Source organism: Anabrus simplex, chromosome 4 (assembly GCF_040414725.1).
Source record: "Anabrus simplex isolate iqAnaSimp1 chromosome 4, ASM4041472v1, whole genome shotgun sequence".
Lineage (NCBI taxonomy): Eukaryota > Metazoa > Arthropoda > Insecta > Orthoptera > Tettigoniidae > Anabrus > Anabrus simplex.
Window position 1 is genome coordinate 83,805,562 of NC_090268.1, and position 19,565 is coordinate 83,825,126.

Here is a 19,565-nt window from a genome sequence, read left to right on the forward strand (position 1 = left end):
CACCCGTTCAGAATATACAAGTTGCTCACCCCACATATTTCTAACAACTTCTGCTGTTCCTCCCTTATCTTCTCTTCTCCTGCTTTCCATCTTTAATCCCGTCCTCTCTCTACTATACACTACCGAGCTCGATAGCTGCAGTCGCTTAAGTGCGGCCAGTATCCAGTATTCGGGAGATAGTGGGTTCGAACCCCACTGTGGACACCCCTGAAGATGGTTTTCCGTGGTTTCCCATTTTCACACCAGGCAAATGCTGGGGCTGTTCCTTAATTAAGGCCATGGCCGCTTCCTTCCCACTCCTAGCCCTTTCCTGTCCCATCGTTGCAATAAGACCTATCTGTGTTGGTGCGACGTAAAGCAACTTGCAAAAAAAAAAAATTTACTATACACTGGGCTAGAGCTCCCTATTCTCGCGCTCCAATCCCTTAACAACATTATAATTTTTTTATTAATATATCTCTTTGTACTTCCCACTAATCATTTTTATTTCCTCCGTCAATTCTTCAAAAAAAAATAATCATTCGCATACATCGAGCCTGTCGGATGATGGTATATAAAACCCAAGCACACCTTCTTCCTCTCTTCTCCCATCATCATAAACTCACCCACATCACCTCTATTTCAAAAAATTAGAGCACTTGTCTCGTATTTTACTAATAACGATATACCCCAGGATTCCTTCCCCTCCTTTCCTGCTTCTCCCTCGTATTCCTTACCATGAATCCCTTCCATGTTACTTTTTTCCCTTCTTCAAGCCATGTCTCTAGGAGGGCCACTATATTGAAACTCTCCACCATCTTACCTACTTCTTCATTACCCAGCTTACTTACTACCCCTTCAATCTTTACAAAGCCTACCTTCCACCCTAGTTACCTGCTACCCTCCTTTGTTCCCTCTTTCTCTCCCTTATTTCTATTTCTGTATTTGTAGCTTTGCTTCTAGTTCTCCACATTCCTTCTTTTTCCTAACTGCTTCTTTCCTCTTTGGACGTTTTAAGCAATTCTTTAATCCACTTCTCATCTTGCCCTTTGCTTTTCTTACCCCACAGATCTTTTAGACTTAAACTTCTAGCCTTGCTCATTACCTCTGTTCGGCTTCTCTCTTCCCCCACCACCACAGCACTTGCTGGTGTTGCTCTGCTGCCTCCTCCTCTCACCGCTTGTTGATCAGACGCTTCCTCATCCCTCCGGTCTTCTCTGCTGACTCTTCTTTCCTCGCACTGGACTTTACTTGTCTTCTCACCTTTAACATTTGCCTCGTCATCACTGGCCTGACCCTTCTTGTCTCTTCTTACACCTTCCACCACCGTTTGCGTAACAGTCTGTAGATAGTTTTTGTCCATTTCCTGCAACTTATCAACTGACCATCTGCCGTTCCCCACCACCAGTTGTTGGCCTTTAATGAACGCTCTCAACTCTTGTTGCCTCGCTCTCCCCATATGTCTTCTTAACACTTTAAAATCTCTACTCGCTACATTGCCTACATCCTGTTTCGTCTGGATCTTGTATTCTTTTAGGTTCCCTGCATTCCTTAGAACAATATCTGCCATCAAGGTAGATATCATTGTAAGTTTAATTGGCCTACTACCTTTCCCTTACACTCTTCCCACTCTCTGGACCTCATCAATATCCACCTCACTAAAGTTTATCTTCATTCTGTTCTGTATCATGTCAACTACCTTAAAAACTAGTGTCACCTTATCTTCTTTCACAGCTTCTTCTGCTCCATATATAAAAATATTCTTCTTCCTTCGTTCCTGAGTTACATACGCTAATTCTCTCTCCAGTTTTGCCACCTCCCCCTCCAACAACTGCATTTTCTTTTGCATTTTTTCCATCTCGTTGCTCTCTACCTTTTCTTTTATCTCTTCCACTTCCTTCGTAACGCACTGCCTTAAGTCCTTTAGCTCCTTGGAATGATCTCTTATCATTTCCTTTAATAGCTGCCTCTGTGGATCAGCGGTAGAGTGTCGGCCTCCGGATCCCAAGATAGCGGGTTCAAACCCAGCAGAGGTAGTTGGATTTTTGAAGGGTGGAAAAAAGTCCATTCGACACTCCATGTCGTACGATGTCGGCATATAAAAGATCTCTGGTGACACATTTGGTGTTTACCCGACAAAATTCATTAAATCTCAGCCACAGACGCCCAAGAGAGTTTCGGTTTACTCGGTCTGCCATCTAGTGGGGGCCTAGAGTAAAACGGAATGTCGAAATTGACGAGCAGATAGCCAGATGGCGTCAAATTGAAATGTCTGCACACGGTAGCTGAGGCCATACGATTATTATTATTATTATTATTATTATTATTATTATTATTATTATTATTATTATTATTATTATTATTATTATTATTATTATTATTATTATTATTATTATTATTATTGTTACCGAGTTTTTGTGGTAGTTATGCGTGAAAGAAGGTGCGGGGTGGTGAACAGGTCTCAAGCTACTAAAGTAAAGTTAATTTAAAATTTAACAAGGTTATATTTTCTTTTCAAAAACAAAGAAATAACAAGCATGGCAGGTACAAAGTAGCAAGTCAAAGGGTAGTTAAAATATTCACAGGATTTGGGCTTCGAGCCCTGAAAACACAATGCTTGGGCAATCAGCTCAGTTTTACCCCAAACACAAGTTTCAACAGAGGGGCAGAAAACCCCATTCATGCCTAGGAGCCCTTGCTCCAAATTACACAGAAAAGCCTCCACGAGGCGTACAACACTCAATTTTCAAAAGAGCCACTCGCTCTCAAATTTAAGCCTCTCCCAGGCCACACCAAACTCCACCTTCAAGTTGTCCTCAACGGACGTAAACACAGGGGTAAAATACCCAATCTACTGAGGTCTATAAAATGAAAAGAAGGTTAATTAAATGACCTCTAAGGTAACAATTTGAGAGGAGGCGACCTTGCACTCCTAATATACTTTGATTAAGACCTACTTGGCACTAGGCCGTTAATACAAGGGCTAATCCCATACTAAAGAGGTGACTTAAGAAGAGAACAATTTGTTTTACGTTAACGAAGAATAGGTTGAGAAAAATAAGTTCACCTCGAAACAATATGAGTGGGAGCTCGAGAGGGTTAGCACTCTCTATCCCAGTATGTAGATTTAAAAGAGAATATATGAAAAAGTAGTTACATTTAGGAAAAGGTTACATGGTGGAACGCTTAGAACCCGCCCCGAGAGTTAAACTGCTGAGCTAGCCAAGAAAGAAGTTATTAATTGGCCATTACCTTGTTGTTGACCGCTGCCGAGGAAAGAGGCGCTTCCCGCCTCCTGCTATGTACTTAATACACTGAAAGATGGAACAGAAGTGGCCCGGAGACCCTAAAATCAGCAGTTTAAATACTCTCGCGGAAGGTTCTAGGCGTTAGGGGAATGAGAACACCCTCCCACGAGGATTTTATTGGTTCATCAATAAACCCCCTACACAATACTAAGAAGAAACACATAATTGGTGGAAAATTAATTTAAGAAATTCGGGATAGGCTAGGTTTAAAACAAGGGGAAAGAAGGGGTAAATATTGCCAACTTAACTAAAGACTGAAAGAAATTTAGCAAAGAACAAACATTTGAAATAAAAATTTCTCCAACAAAATAGTTCTTTGACTTCGCACTAGGGTGCACTATTGTTGATCTTCAGTAGTGTCCTCTAGAAGAGAAAGTTCACACTTCTTACTTCAAACGAAACAAAAACACATCAAAAATGACACAGTTCAAAAACTCAAAGTTTTCCACGTGGTGACATCTTCAGAGAAAGTAGAGAATTAATGGCGTAGATAAATTTCAGACTTCCTCCAGCAGAGGAGTTTCAACAGGCGCAATTTTTAAATTAGCGGCGTGGAGGTGTACCGCCCGGTACAATTATTATTATTATTATTATTATTATTATTATTATTATGTGCGTATGGACCCAATGGATCACACAAAGCTCTAACGATTCTGTTTTCTGAGTTGCCAAACAGCTCTCCTCCTTTCTCCGTGGATCCTTTTTCGTTCTTCTGTCCACTTTGCTCCCGTCTTCTTTTACACTTCATTCTCTGGTTGCACTTTCCATCCATTAATTTTTTTCCTGTAGAGGTTTCTGTCTGCGGTGTCAGTTGAGTCCATATGGGCTTTTTCCAGATCCTTCTTCACTTCCAGTACCCATGGAATTTTTTTTAGATGTTCTATGTAGGTGAGAATCTTGTGTGTCAGTCTACTTGCCGGCAGTCTGCGAACATGCCCATAAAATTTCAGACGTCTTTTGCGGATGTCTGCTGCAATGTTGGAAAACTCTTCTGTCACTTTGCGTGACCTCAGTCTATATCCATCTTCTGTTTTTTGGGGGCCGAGAATTTTCCTCAGGATTCTTCTTTCTTCTTTTAAAATGTTTTCTAGGTCACCTTTCCCATTTAGTGTGAGGGACTCACTGGCATATAAGACTTCGGGCTTGATTACTGTATTATAGTGTCTGATCTTTGCATGGCGGGACAAGCACTTTTTATTGTATATGTTGTGAACCCTACCGTAGGCTTTCCGAAATTTTTGTAGGCGAGTTTTCTGGGCAGCCTTCTCGCCTCCCGTTGGTTCAAGTATTTCTCCCAAGTACTTGAAGTGTGGTACTCGGCTGATTTGCCCATATGTCGTGTTCAAATTTTGGATGTCAAGTTTTGAACAGAAGAACTTGGTCTTTTCGAAGGAAATTTGTAGACCAACCTTTCCAGCACATTCACTAAGGGTTTCAATTTGTTTAACGGCTGTGACTACATCATCTGTCAGTATGGCAATGTCATCTGCAAAAGCGAGGCATGATATCTCAATACCTTCTTTGGGTCGTCCTAGTCGTATGGGGCGCCAGTATCCCATGTCTTTCAATGCCTTCTCCCACTCGCGGATAACTTTGTCTAGGACGAGGTTGAAAAGAAGCGGAGATTATTATTATTATTATTATTATTATTATTATTATTATTATTATTATTATTATTATTATTATTATTATTATTATTATTATTATTATTATTATTATTATTATTATTATTGTTCCATAAATATTCTTCCAATAGCAGCGTTATAAGAAGCGGTAGGCCTAGGGGCTGGATATTAAGGAGCCATGAATAAAATATGCTCAAAGTTTTATTTTACAAATAAATAAATTGCCTTCCTCCTTTTTCACAGAATTTAAGTTATTTAACATCTTTAAACCACTCACATTTAAGTAATGCTAAAACACGATAATACATAATAACCACCTTAAAACGAGGAACCAGCCCTCATAAACAGGTACCAATAAACGAGGAAAAGGTTTCTTTCTGCGAACAATTAGGGCATACTCTGGCTATCTGACCACATTACAACAGAACTTACAAGGCGCTCCAAACTAAACGGAGAACACAAAACAAATTGCATACCAAAGTGGAGCCAGGGTTTCCACTGAACTAGTTAATAGCCTCCGTTTTTCGAACTTCAATTATCCAAGGTATAAATTTACAGTAAATAACATTCTACACTAAAAGGAACCTTCAAAGTTACACGACCTAGCAGTGGGTTTCTCCTCTACATACGGAGGTTACAGATTGCCCATAGCACAGTCACTTCCCTGAAGGGGAAAACCTTAAAAATACCAGTAGTTTCTAAACACCAATGAGTTTACCCCCTTAGAGCACTGAAAGAGTAGCTAAAAACGTTACCAGTTTACAATAGATACATGTTAATAAAAGGCGTTTTCTAATACCTCAGGCCTATCCAGTACGTAAACATTACAAGGAAGGAAACGAAGTCCCATTCTCTTACCTTCACGCTACGTGACCGGGGACGAAAGGCCAGAGAAAAGAGCCCGTCAAGGAAGCTCACAGCTCAAGTGCCAGCAAGCAATCGCACGAGGCAGAGGCAACACAACAAGTCGTCGCCAAGGTCAAGTCTGACGCAACTCCTCAAGGGGCGAGGAGAGAGGGGAAGAGCTGTAAGGCACAGAGGGGGGGACTTCGATCCAAGGGCGGCGCTTCAGAGCGAGAACTTTCTCGATTACTCTGAAGCCATGCAGGGGGGGGGGGGGGGGGGACACAAGGGCAAAATTTATTATTTAAAAGGTAACCGCATAGCTGAATAACAAATACATACAACAAGTACACAATACACAAGGCAGCTGCAAGCATTATAAGGCACATATGAACAACCAAACGATGGGAGGGGAGAGTAAAAGTTTTTTCATGGCACTATTATTATTATTATTATTATTAATTTTATTATTATTATTAATTTTATTATTATTATTATTATTATTATTATTATTATTATTATTATTATTATTATTATTATTATTATTATTATTATTATTATTATTATTATTATTATTATTATTATTATTATTTCCTTTAATTGGCCACCAGTATTCCTGCCATCTTCCCTATTTCCTTTCCCCTTTATCCTCTTGCATACTTCCATTGCACTGCCAACTTCCAATCCTCACTCAATAAAGCTCCAGCGTATTTTCCATCCTTTAGCATTCACTTAGCTCCCACTGCTTACTCAATTGAGACTCATGTCAAACTTATTCTCCAGAGTCAACATGACATAAACCGAGCTCAATGGCTGCAGTCGCTTAAGTGCAGGCAGTTTCCAGTATTTGGAACATTGTGGGTTCAAACCCCACTGCTAGCAGCCCTGAAGATGGTTTTTCCATGTTTTCCCATTTACACACCAGGCAAATTCTGGGTTGCGTCCTTCCCACTCCTAGCCCTTTGCTGTTTGCTGCCCATCATCGCCATAAGACCTATCTGGGTTGGTGCGACGTAAAGCAACTTATAAAATATGACATAATCAGCATAGAAAAGTGTCCATGGTATGGTAATGATGATGATAATGGACTACAGTTATGGTTGCATGTGAGCCTATGATATCACCAGAACATGATGTAACATAAACCTCAATGAACACACGCACATAAGACTTCCCAATCTTCACTATTAAATTAAATTCGAAAAAAAGCAGAACAATTCAAACTACATTAAAATTATATAATTTTTTAATTCACTAATGCTCATTAAACATTCCTTAAGTCATTCAAAACAGTTTAAGATACAGAATAATAATGTGGGATTTATTTGGTGGGAAAGCAGTAATCAAATTAGAAACGCATGAAAAAATAACTATTTAAAGATGCATAATAATATTACATGACAATAACAAAAGCATCACTTTACATAATCTTCATAACAGTCTCTTTCTCTGGTCTCTACACATGTGAGAGCATTTCCCTCTTGTTTTTATTTTTTTCTCTCCGGAGTTTGTATAATTTCCAATGTTCACTGAATAGCACTCCCAGAATGCAATGATATTGAGCTGCAAAGAAAGCTTCTAAAAATGTGTAAATGTTGTTTATTGTGGTCTGTAAATGCCATAAACGTCTTTTTAAAAAATGCTATAATTACAACTCCGGGAGGAACTATGACATCACCAGATTGTGACATAATGCAAAGTTACAGTAAACAAACCAGCTGGCACAATGCCAGTGTTAACGTATTATGCAACATTGCACTCTTAGGTGGACTGGTGGTGAGAGAAGAACCGCAAGAGGAGTAAAGTTATAACTTATAACATTTCAACAATTATTGGAAGAGTGGACACAGGTTTTGAAATGAATGATTTTACACTTCTCAGTGATATTAATCAGTTCATGAGGTTTATATACTATTTTTAAAAAGCATGTGATTTGATAGAATCTGATGGTGTTCTTTCACGAATGAGAGATATCTTTCTATCTTAATTTTTTTCCAGGTATAATCTGTTATTATATGTTTTCTTTTTCAGGTATTTTCTAAATGTTATTTATTCATAAATTAGTTTTGACACACTGAACAACCTAACAGTTATAAATTAACTGAGTCAAAACTGAAAAGAAATAGCTTCCACTAAAACAAAATATTTGACAGATCTCGATAATCATGGCTCTCTATTCTCTGGAGTATTTTGTCTGTTTTAAAATATTGTATATAGTGTAATATATGGCCACTTACAGCATTTATAATACCTTTTGGGTGACTGTTATTTTTATCTTTCAGGTGTTTCTCATATGATGGTGCAGCTCATCGAACCACAGCTCATGTTGTCCCAAGTTCACCTCCAATTTCATATACCGATGGCAAATCTTTCGACTGGGATGATACAGTGTCGAGTGGTCATCAAATTCATTCAACTGGTCTACATTATTCACCTAACCTTTTAGATGATCCAGAGCTGATAGCTGGCAAACATCGCACCCTTCTTACCTTCACATCATACATGGTATGGGCTGCAAATAAGATTATACGTGATAATCTGTATTTAAAAAATAAAAGATACTTTTTAACAAGTATTGTTCATAGTGACTTGTTAAACAGTATGAAGAACAAGATAGTCTTATTACAATTGGAAAATTATATTGTATTTAAAATATTGATGTAGCCATACCACTCTAATTATCATTTTCTGAATCTTTCCTCTAACTGCATTTACACAACTATTTTCTAGACTTCAGTGATCGACTACGTACGCCCATCAGATCTCAAGAAAGAACTCAACGATAAGTTCAAGGAAAAGTTTCCTCACATCAAATTGACTTTGAGTAAATTACGCAGTTTGAAACGAGAAATGCGTAAGATCGCCAAACAAGAATGTGGAATTGATCTCCTAACTGTGGCTCAGGCGTATGTTTATTTTGAGAAGTTGATTTTGAGGAACCTGATCAATAAAGAGAATCGTAAACTATGTGCTGGAGCCTGCCTGATATTATCAGCCAAGCTGAATGATGTCAAAGGAGATATACTGAAGCTTCTTATTGAGGTGAGTGTTTGAAATGGATGTGTTTCTTGAATATCTTGAGGGCCAATTATAGTCTGTTTCAAATAGGAAGCTGTTTCTGTTGCAGTCGTCTTTATGAAGAAATGTATTTTGCCCGGGTGCAAGTGATACTTAATAGTGTGAAATTTTCTATGGAGTGTGCAACGCATTGAGTGGGTGGGTATAACGCAACAGTATACCAGTCCCCCTTCGTTGGACAATTTTGGGTTAGAATCTCGAGTCCAAAATGCTTTCCGTTTCACACAGACTATATTACCTTCTTATTTGAGAGGCAAAATTTTTATTTTTATCAATTTCTCTCTATGGTAAAATTTTCGATGACCCTTTCTGTGATAGTAAAATACATGACTTTGTTTTAGAATTACACAGTTTTTTAAGACCAAGTTTGTGGCAACACAGTTTGGATTATGTAGCTGTCAGCTTGCATTCAGGAGATAGTGAGTTCGAACCCCACTGTCGGCAAACCTGAAGATAGTTTTCTTTGGTTTGCCATTTTCACACCAGGCAATTGCTGGGGCTGTACCTTAATTGCTTGACTGCTTCCTTCCCATTCCTAGGCCTTTCTTATCCAAAAGTCACTATAAGATCTATTCGCACTGGACGTAAAATAAATAGTAAAAAAAAAAAGGGAAGCGTTTAAGAATTGGACTTACAGTATATATTTGAGAACACTGAAATGATTAATGTTAAAGGCTACATAGTTGAGAATTAACAAGAATTCAGTTTGGTTGGGAATAATCTGGAGGTAATTTCAGTGGTTTGTCATTAAGAAGCAAACATAATCTCTTCTAATCTTCTTCAGCAAATTGGTTCCTTTTTAACTGAATTTTACTGCTGTTTAAGTGTCCAAACTTTGTGAAAGGAATTCTGTAGCTAGTGTGGGAACAGATTTTCATATTACAGCAGTTTTGAAATGGGAATTGTGCCACAGCATTAAATAAAAGTTAACATTGAGTCAACCTATCAATACTATATATGTATTACATATTAATTTTGAATACTTGTTTTTTCACTTTCTTGGATCACCATTTTAAACATTATTCACTGTTAACACAACATGTGCTTTGATATAGTTCAGTCATTACAAGATATTTGATTCATTCTGTATTGACGGTTTTCACTTTCACAAAACATTTTTTGTATTGAATTAGGAGGATACATTTAATTTTTCCTTTGTAAAATAGTTCAGTCATTCTACTATTTGTCTTTCTTTCATGTACACGTACAAACTAGTGAAACGATCAAGCTCAAATTTTTCAAGCTTAGGTGATACCTTCAGATAACACTGTACTATTTCATAAGGGGTCTATGCAGCAAAGGAAAACTTGAAGCAAGGCAGAGGAGAATGTACTCCCAGGACTGTAAAAAGTGAATATACTGCGTAAACAATTAATTCTTTAGGAAAATTTTTTTCTGTGCCTTTGGCATATGCTTTACCCAATGAAAACCACAATAACAGGCAAACTGTTTGTCTTGCAAAAAAGTACACACATGCTGAATTTAGAAGTATACTTCTTATACAAATGCTCATATGCATTTTCTTCATATTAGTGTTTTCATAAGGCTGTTTGTGGAAAAGCATTCAGTTCTCAGGTCCACAGTCCACACCTGCTTTTCTCAAACTCTGCTCTTGTTACTTATTTTTTGTCCTAGCAAAGTAGGGACTTGGAACATAAAATTGTTTGATATTAGGGGAGTGTAAAGTAGAAACTCATATTCATCTTTGCCACATGATAACTGCCACATGATAACTGTAATATAGAATGCTTCTACTGGAGCCTCGAAGTGGAACACCACTAAAACTGAAGTCTCACAACATCATGTGGCGATAGGGTTACCGTACGTACCAGGTGCAAGAATCCATCAGTGGAGCTGGGCATGGTGTCAGTAGGCCACAAGAAAAGTTGCTGAACTTTTGTTCGCTTCTCTGTGACTGAGAGGTGATATTCTTCAGGTAAATTATTCTTATTTCACAGCTCCTATTTGATGGAGTGAGTTAAAACCAAGTGTAGGGAAGTTCTTGGTGCCTCTACTTGAAAATTGGCAATTTTCATAAAAATCAGATCAGCAGTTTTTGCATTTATTTAATTTAAGCAGAATGAAAGACAGGTAGAACTTTTAAAAATGATGGATATTGTCTCTGGTTGTGCACACTTTCAGTCCTTTCTAAAATCACAGCAAAATAAGAACAAATGGACAGACATTACATTACAGTTGAATACCGTAAAACTTCTTTTTCATTTATGATTGTGATCAGTCAGAAAAATCGTTTGAACTGTTTGATTGATTGTGCTGAAAATTCCTGAGCGTGTTATGAGGGAAGCACATAGTATATATGTACAACAAAGCTCGTAGTTCTATGCAGTTGTTGATATTGTGATCCTAACTAAGGGACCTGCAGTATATTATGAAATCCAAACCAGAGAGACTTAACTTGTTATTTTTAAAATTCCACTTTCATAGTGTACATGTCACATTACATTCTTGTAATTTAAATGCTCGGGTAAGAAAGTTAGCAGGAACTGCTGTGCAAAACTTAAGGACGAAAGTTGTGTCACTGCCAAGTAACATAGCCCGATGAAACTTGGACCATAGATAGGAAGAACTGCTACAGTATGGCACGGTAGGCAACTGAAAGGAATGTGCAATGAGACAAACAGAAATGATACTTTTATACAGAGACAATAAATTACACATAAGTCACTGCGACTCATGATGGTCACCTGGACATCACAAAAGAAGGGACATGGTTTGTAAAAGGGTGTGTGGTCACCACAGACAATGATGCAAGCTCTGCAACGTGTTTCCATGTACCCACAAGATTGGTAAGGAGTTTTTGTGTTAGGGCGTTCCATTCCTCCACCAACGCGGTTGACAACTGCTGGGCTGCAGTCGCTTAAGTGTGGCCAGTATCCAGTATTCGGGAGATAGTAGGTTCGAACCCCACTGTCGGCAGCCCTGAAGATGGTTTTCCGTGGTTTCCCATTTTCACACCAGGCAAATGCTAGGGCTGTACCTTAATTAAGGCCACGGCCGCTTTCTTCCCACTCCTATCCCTCTTCTGTCCCATCGTCGTCATAAGACCTATCTGTGTCGGTGTGACGTAAAGAAACTTGACAACTGCTGGATGGTTGTTGGTGCAAGTGGGCATGCTGCAATACGTCTGCCCAAGATGTCCCATATGTACTCCATGGGATTTATGTCAAGGGAATGGGCAAGCCAGTCCATTCGATGAATATCCTCTCGTTCCAAAAGCTCCTCCACCTGCGCTGTTTGATGCGGTCATGCATTGTCATCCATAAAAATTAAGTCAGGGCCGAATGCACCCCTGAAGAGACGCACTTGGGGAAGGAGTACACTGCCACAGTAACGCTGACCGGTGAGTGTACCCCATTCAAAGATTTGAAGGTAGGTACACCAATGCAACATTATGCCTGCCAACACCATAACACTTGGGCCACCAAAATGATCATGTTCCTGGGTGCATTATGTGTTCCCACCTCTCGCTAGATGAGCGTACATTTAGAATCATGAATCATAACTCAGACCAAATCTCCTCTCATCTAAGAAGAGCATGCAACCTCCCTCCTTGTCGGTCCAGACCTGATGCTCCTGGCATCATCGCACCAGCCCTGAAGATGGTTTTCCATGGTTCCCCATTTTCACACCAGGCAAATGCTGGGGCTGTACCTTAATAAAGGCCAAGGCCGCTTCCTTCCAACTCCTAGCCCTTTCCTATCCCATCGTCGCCATAAGACCTATCTGTGTCGGTGCGACAAAGCCACTAGAGAAAAAAAAATCAGTTCTCTTGGATTTCTTACATATCTACCTGTTCCAGCTTTGCATCACCAATCTGACATTCAGTTCTCTTGGATTTCTTACCTACTGACATCAATTTAGTCTTCGAAAGGCTAATTTTTATACCATACTCATTGCACCTATTTTCAAGTTCCAAGATATTAGACTGCAGGCTTTCGGCGCAGTCTGCCATTAAGACCAAGTCGAATGCTGGGGCTGTACCTTAATGTAGGCCACTCCTAGCCTTCCCTAGCCCATCGTCGCCATAAGACCTATCTGTGTTGGTGCGACGTGAAGCAAATAGCAAACAAAAGACCAAGTTGTCAGCATAAACCAAACTGCTTACTACATTTCCATCTGACTGAATAACTCCCTGCCACTTCATACCTTTTAGCATAAGATCCATGTAAACTACAAACAATAAAGGTGAAAGATTACAGCCTTGTCTAACCCTGTAATTACCCTAAACCAAGATCTCATTCTACCATCAATTTTCACTGCAGCCCAGTTGTCAACATAAATGCTTTTGATTGATTTTAATAATCTACTCTTAATCCCATAGTCTCCTAGTATGGCGAACATCTATTCCCTCAGTACCCTGCCATATGCTTTCTCTAGATCTACAAAACATAAACATAACTGTCTATTCCTCTCGTAGCATTTTTCAATTACCTGGTGCATACTGAAAATCTGATCCTGACAACCCTTCTGTGGTCTGAAACCACAATGGTTTTCTTTCAGCTTCCTCTCAACCACTGATCGCACCCTCCCTTCCAAAATGCTAGTGAATACTTTCTCAATAGTTGTTGCAATCCTTCCTGTTCCCTTTCTTATAGATGGGTGCAATTACTGCTTTTGTTCAATCTGAAGGTCTTACCAACACTCCATGCTAATTGTATTACTCTATGAAGCCATTTCATCCCTACATTCCCACTATACTTCACCCTTTTAGGTCTAATTTCATCTCTTCCTGCTGCGTTATGTCAATGGAGTTTATTTACCACCTTTTCCACTTCCTCAAGCGTAATTTCACCAACATTATTTTCCTCCTCTCCATGAGCTCGTTTGTTCGCGACACCACCAGTAAGATTTCCTTTTACGTTGAGAAGATTTTCAAAATATTCCCTCCAGCTGTCCAGTGATTCCCTGGGATCTATTATGAGTTCACCTGAATTACCCAAAACACTGTTCATTTCCTTTTTCCCCTCCCTTCCTAAGATTCTCTATTACTGTCCAGAAAGTTTCCCCTGCAGCTTGACTTAACCTTTCCTGGTTATTACCAAATACTTCCCATGACTTCTTTATGGATTCAACAACTATTTGTTTTGCTCTGTTTCATTCATCTACGTACAATTCCCTGTCTGCATCAACCCTTGTTTGGATCCATTTCTGATAAGCCTTCTTTTTACGCCTGCAAGCTGCTCTCACCTTATCATTCCACCAAGATGTTCGCTTTTCCCCATCTTTACACAAAATTGAAGTTCCTAGGCATTCCCTTGCTATTTCTACTACAGCACCCCTGTATGCCACCCATTCACTTTCTATATCCTGAACCTGCTTACTGTCCACTGTTCGGAATTTCTCACCAATCATATCCATGTACTTCTAATTTCCTCGCCCTAGAGATTTTCTACCCTTATTAGGTTGCAGACAGATTTCACTTTCTCTATCCTAGGCCTAGAGATACTTAGTTCACTACAGATCATATAGTGGTCTGTATCATCGAAAAATCCCTGGAAAACCTGTACATTCCTAACAGATTTCCTGAATTTGAAGTTGGTTAAAATATAGTCTATTATGGCTCTGGTACCCCTATCCTTCGATGTGTAGCGGTGAATAGCCTTATGCTTGAGGAATGTATTCAAAACTGCTAAACCCATACTAGCACAGAGGTCCAGCAAACCCTTCCCATTCCTGTTAGCTTCCATATCTTTCCCACATTTACCCATCACCCTTTCGTATCCTTCATTTCTATTTCCAACTCTCGCATTGAAATCACCCATTAGCACTATCCTATCCTTGCTGTTGACCCTGATTATGATGTCACTCAATGATTCATAAAACTTGTCAACATCCTTATCTGCACCCTCACATGGTGAATACATTGAGACCATTCTCGTCCTCATTCCTCTAACTGCCAAATCTACCCACATCATTCGCTCATTTACGTGCCTAACAGAAACTATGTTGCGTGCAATAATATTCTTGATAAACAGCCCTCCCCCCACACTCTGCCCTTCCCTTTTTAATACACGTCAAGTACACTTTATAATCTCCTATCTCTTCCACGTTATCTCCCCTTACCCGAATAGCATTTACTCCTATAGAGCATCCAGAGTTAAGAAAAGACTACAGGCCTTATGAGCTTGCTGCCTTCCACTGTTGCCATATTCACTCATTCACCGCAGCTCAGACATCGCTTGGTACAGCTGTTGCAAGACTGTGTAGTAGATATAATAATAATAATAATAATAATGCCCTATTTTATCCAGTCATTAATGAAATTACAATTATGAAATTTCATTTCGCCATAACGTTTCTAAGGATATCAGTCCACTGACGGTATCATTTGAAATAGAGTAAGAGTTTGAACATGTAGGGATGCGTCCTTAATACTAAAAGCATGTGTGTCTAGAACCTGGAATGATTATGTCTTGCTTATTATATTTGAGAAAGTTCCATGATCATTCTTGCTTCAAGAGAGCACAGTGCTGAGTTTATTAGCCCCCAGAAACATTTCACTATTAAGGCAAATACTGTGTGGTTACAACACAGGAAGCTCCGTTAAGGATTGATGACAACAAGATATCTCTATCTCGGTGATGTATCGTACTGCTCACTTCATGTATAATATAACTATTTATAATAGTTTATTTAAATCCGCCTTGATCAATACACTCATTAAATGAAAGAAACTTTATTAATTAAACCATACATGTTTCGGGAAATCTCAACCATTCCCTTCATCAGTGGTTAGATCAAAGAATAACACATTATGACACAATCTTTTGTTTTACAATTTGAAGGAGTATTGTGTCCCAATACATCATATCAAAGAGTAAAGAGAACTTATGAAATATTATAAAAATGATCAATACATACAATTTTGGTTGAACTGAATGAGAACACTACACAAATTTAGGATCTTCAAGTTTTTCTTCTTTTCTTCTTCTTTTTGTTCCTTAAATGATTATATGCTAGCCTAAACAGTGGGTTATCTTCTGTACTTTTCTCATTTAAACTTGATTCAGAATTATATTTTTGTGTAAGGTAAATTTCTAAATTTTCCAAACATTCATCAGCTTTCCCTTTTTGGTCGAATGTAATAATTTCATGTCATTGGAAATGTCTGTAAATTTATGATTCATTCCAACCATATGTTCTCCCATTGCCGAATATCTTTTATGTTTGACCGCATTAACGTGTTCTTTGTACCTTATAGCCAAACTTCTTCCGGACTGTCCTATGTATCGTTGTTTACATGTTTGGCATGTTAATTTGTAAATTCCTGATTTATTAAACATACATTTATTCTCTATTTTATCTGAATTGAAAATTATCTTATTAGTATTATTATCCGTTTTGTATGTGACATTGATGTTCTTTTTCCTGAAAATTTTAGCCAGTTGATAAGAGTGCTTATTTACTCGTAATAGGCAATATAGAATGCCGAATGACATTTTTGTATGAGAACGTGAAATCACACAAGCACAGGTAGACAAATACAGTAAAATTAAATATAATTTTAAAATAAATCTGTCTACTGTACTTACATTATCAGCAATGTAGAGATTTCAAGACAGAAGTGGAACGTTCATCTCTTCCATTTACACACTGCTTGAGGAAGCTTCGTCTGAAGAGTCACCAAGGTGGACGATAACGGGTTTGATGTTGTCCTGAATATCATCAGCCTTCCACATATCGTCTTCAGTTTTTTTAACGTGATTCACTTAAGTCCTGTAGTTATCAGGTGTGACACACGCTAAAACTTCCTCAATTAATATTTGCATTTCTTTCACTTTGAAGTCCATATTGTGTAAGCTCACAAAATGTTTCACCTGAGTCCATGCGAGTTCCAGTGTGGTTTAATTCGCAGTGATAGGGGGCAGCCAAAGTGCTGTGTGTCATCTTTCTAAAGCAAATTCATCCATCTTATACTTATCGTATTTTTGGTTTTCCAAAGCAGTAATGTCCATTAAGTCCTTTTTCCCTCATCTATTATTGCATAGTGCATTTCTTCCAGCTTCTTGTCGGTATAGGCTCCTTCTTTGACAATAACAATAACAGCATTTGGAAGCAAGTTTGGAAAAATCTTTTCTAACAAGGATGTTTCAAAACACACTCCGTCTATCTCACCGTGTGCGTCGGCAGTATTTTTCTTACACAAAAAGATATATTCAGCATTAGGCACGAACCCGTTTTCGTTACCGACGCGGCCCACGAGTGGTAGGAGTTTTCAACCTGATTGAAAGCCCTGCAAGAAAAGCTTGTCTTGGTGTTGTAACTGTTTTATCTTTCCATTCTTTAACAACAGTTATTCTAGTGTTAACCCAGCTTTCATCTGTATAAACAATGTTCTGGCCTTCTTCTCTGTACTTTTTAATTTGTCGGAGGTATTTATGACGCCAAGACACAATATCTTCCCTTTCTATTAACATTGCTCTATTCCCCCTTCTCCCGTACGCAAAGTTCTTTTCCCTGAGAATAATATACAACGTAGATTTCTTAAAATCGGGTAGTTCGGGATTACTGTTTATGGAAGTGAGGATTATGTTCAGAGTTGGCGGTTCATTTCTAAGATAGAATTCATGAACAATGCGCTGTATTCCACATCTGACAAAATCATCGTATTTAATGAGTGGAATTACTGTGAATTAACTTTTCCTTTTCCGCTTCTTGCCGGGACTTGGAGTGGCCCTTTTCTAGCTTCCTTCATTATTTTGAAGATGGAAGACCTTGAAATTCCTAATGCCTTCGCGGCTTCATTTACTACCCAACTTACACTTTGTCCTGGATGCTTTGTTTTCAAATATGAAAATGTTTTAAGCACCGTTTGCCGTTACTTTCTCCTGAGAACTCACCACTTATCCTCTTCACATGTTCAGCCATAACTTAAAAATATTACATAAAATAAACTTCATGGTCCGTATCGCACTTTAACAGATTCACAACTAAATATATTTTATTTTCCACCTTGTCATGCATTAGTTGCTTAAGGCAACTTATTAGTTAAAAGTGGTACATGTTTCGTATTTTAGTAACATCTTCAGTCACATAATAACACGGTTGAGATCAAAAATTCATATATTGACAAAGTATCAATGCTTTGAGAGAGCAAGGAGTCCCTCGCCTATCAAATGAGAGTGGGACTCTGTTACTCCTATAGGTCCGAGGCTTAAAACATTCTGAGCCCGGTAAATGCGTGGAGCAGGATGCTACCCTACTTACACATAATCTGAGTGAGGAGTTCTCCTCTAATGGGTTAGGGACCATTGGTGGATTGTATAGTCCTAGCCGCCTGAGCACAAGGAGGGCCATGACTCAGAATATGTCCGAGATTCCCACTCCTAATTTGTAGCAACTGGTATCCTGACTCTCAGAAGCACTTACTAGGCCACTCAGCCATTGCCCATAGTTCACGAACTAGGACGTGACTACAGTAACCTGCACCATGAACCATTAAATATGAAATTAAACCTTATCTGTATGTAACCCATTTGTATGTAATTTGGTGTTAAACATATTCATTTTTGTAGTATGCTGTTTATTTGTATATAACAAGGTTAAAATTATATCAGCGATGTATGCATTTCCTCTGATCAGATGTGTTTGTGTGTTTTAAATGTATTTTGAATGTCTTTGTATCCATTTTATTTTAATCTTGTGTTTATGATTTTAATATTAGCTGAGGGTGATTCCATAAGGATTGAAACATGAATTGGGTATATCAAATAAACTATTTATTGTAAGTCAATAGTTGACAACAGTAATGAATTCATAAGTTATCAATTTCATTATGGTCCATATTGACAGTTGATCGTTATCAAAGGGTAGGTGATGTTGATAGTAACAGTATTGAATTGGTGGACATATTTTCAGAAATTTTCTTTTGTAGAAATAGTTTTGATCTTCAAATTGTAAGCCAATACGGAATAAAAACTGAAATTCATTTTGTTAAACACAGGTGAATTATAAATGTGATAGAGTAGAGTCAGGGAGCAGATGGAGAGCAGCGACTTACCACGTAAAAAACGCAAGGATAGAGTACACATTAAAGAAGGAATGACGTGGGTCCAAAATTTTCGGCTGCAGCCTTCGTTAGACAGGAGAATGGCGAAAAGGAGCAATTATCTAATGTTAAGGCTGGATGTTTCGCTAGACTTGAGCATCATTTGATGTCCAACTTCAGAATCTCTAAGGGCAGGAGGGTGGGAAGTTGGGAATAAATGCATAAGGACTTCAACTCTGAAACAGTAATCAAATGTGGTTTGATGGTGCCAGGTATGAATGGGAACAGGAATATCCATATTAGTGGTTTTGCAGGTACTACAGTGGCTGTATATTAATTTGGCTAGAGTGTTGGTAGAAAAGCAAATGTAGAAAGCTGGCCAGAGTATGTGCTGAAGCTGGTAGATGTTTTGGATGACCTTGTGTGGGATAAGACTTGTTGGTAATGTTACTGGTGAACGTGGTGCTTGATGGATGTAGACGGTGGGTCTTACGGTGGCTGTTTTCTCGGGGGAAAGAGCAGAAGGGGGGTAGGGGTTGGTGTGCTTCGTAAGGGTAGAGCATGTTTTTGAGGTTAGGTGGGTGCCTGATTGCGACTATGGGGCTTTATGGAAGAAGATTACGAGTGCAGGGTGAGGATGAGAGAAGATTGGATGCTTGCTGTTAAATGTGATTAATTTTGTGTGTGTGGTTATGAAGGGTACGTGGGGAGATTGCTTAGCGT

The 19,565-nt window shown here is 38.6% G+C and overlaps 1 protein-coding gene across 2 annotated transcripts in view; it reads left to right on the forward strand.

Moving 5' to 3' along the window:
* LOC136871654 (CDK5 and ABL1 enzyme substrate 2) overlaps nucleotides 1-19,565 on the forward strand; it is a 177,560-nt gene that overhangs the window by 149,831 nt on the left and 8,164 nt on the right. For both annotated transcript variants that reach the window (XM_067145134.2, XM_067145135.2), the window contains 2 exons: nucleotides 8,038-8,260; nucleotides 8,486-8,797. In XM_067145134.2, coding sequence (XP_067001235.1) covers nucleotides 8,038-8,260; nucleotides 8,486-8,797 — 535 coding nt within the window. The remainder of the gene's footprint in view (nucleotides 1-8,037; nucleotides 8,261-8,485; nucleotides 8,798-19,565) is intronic.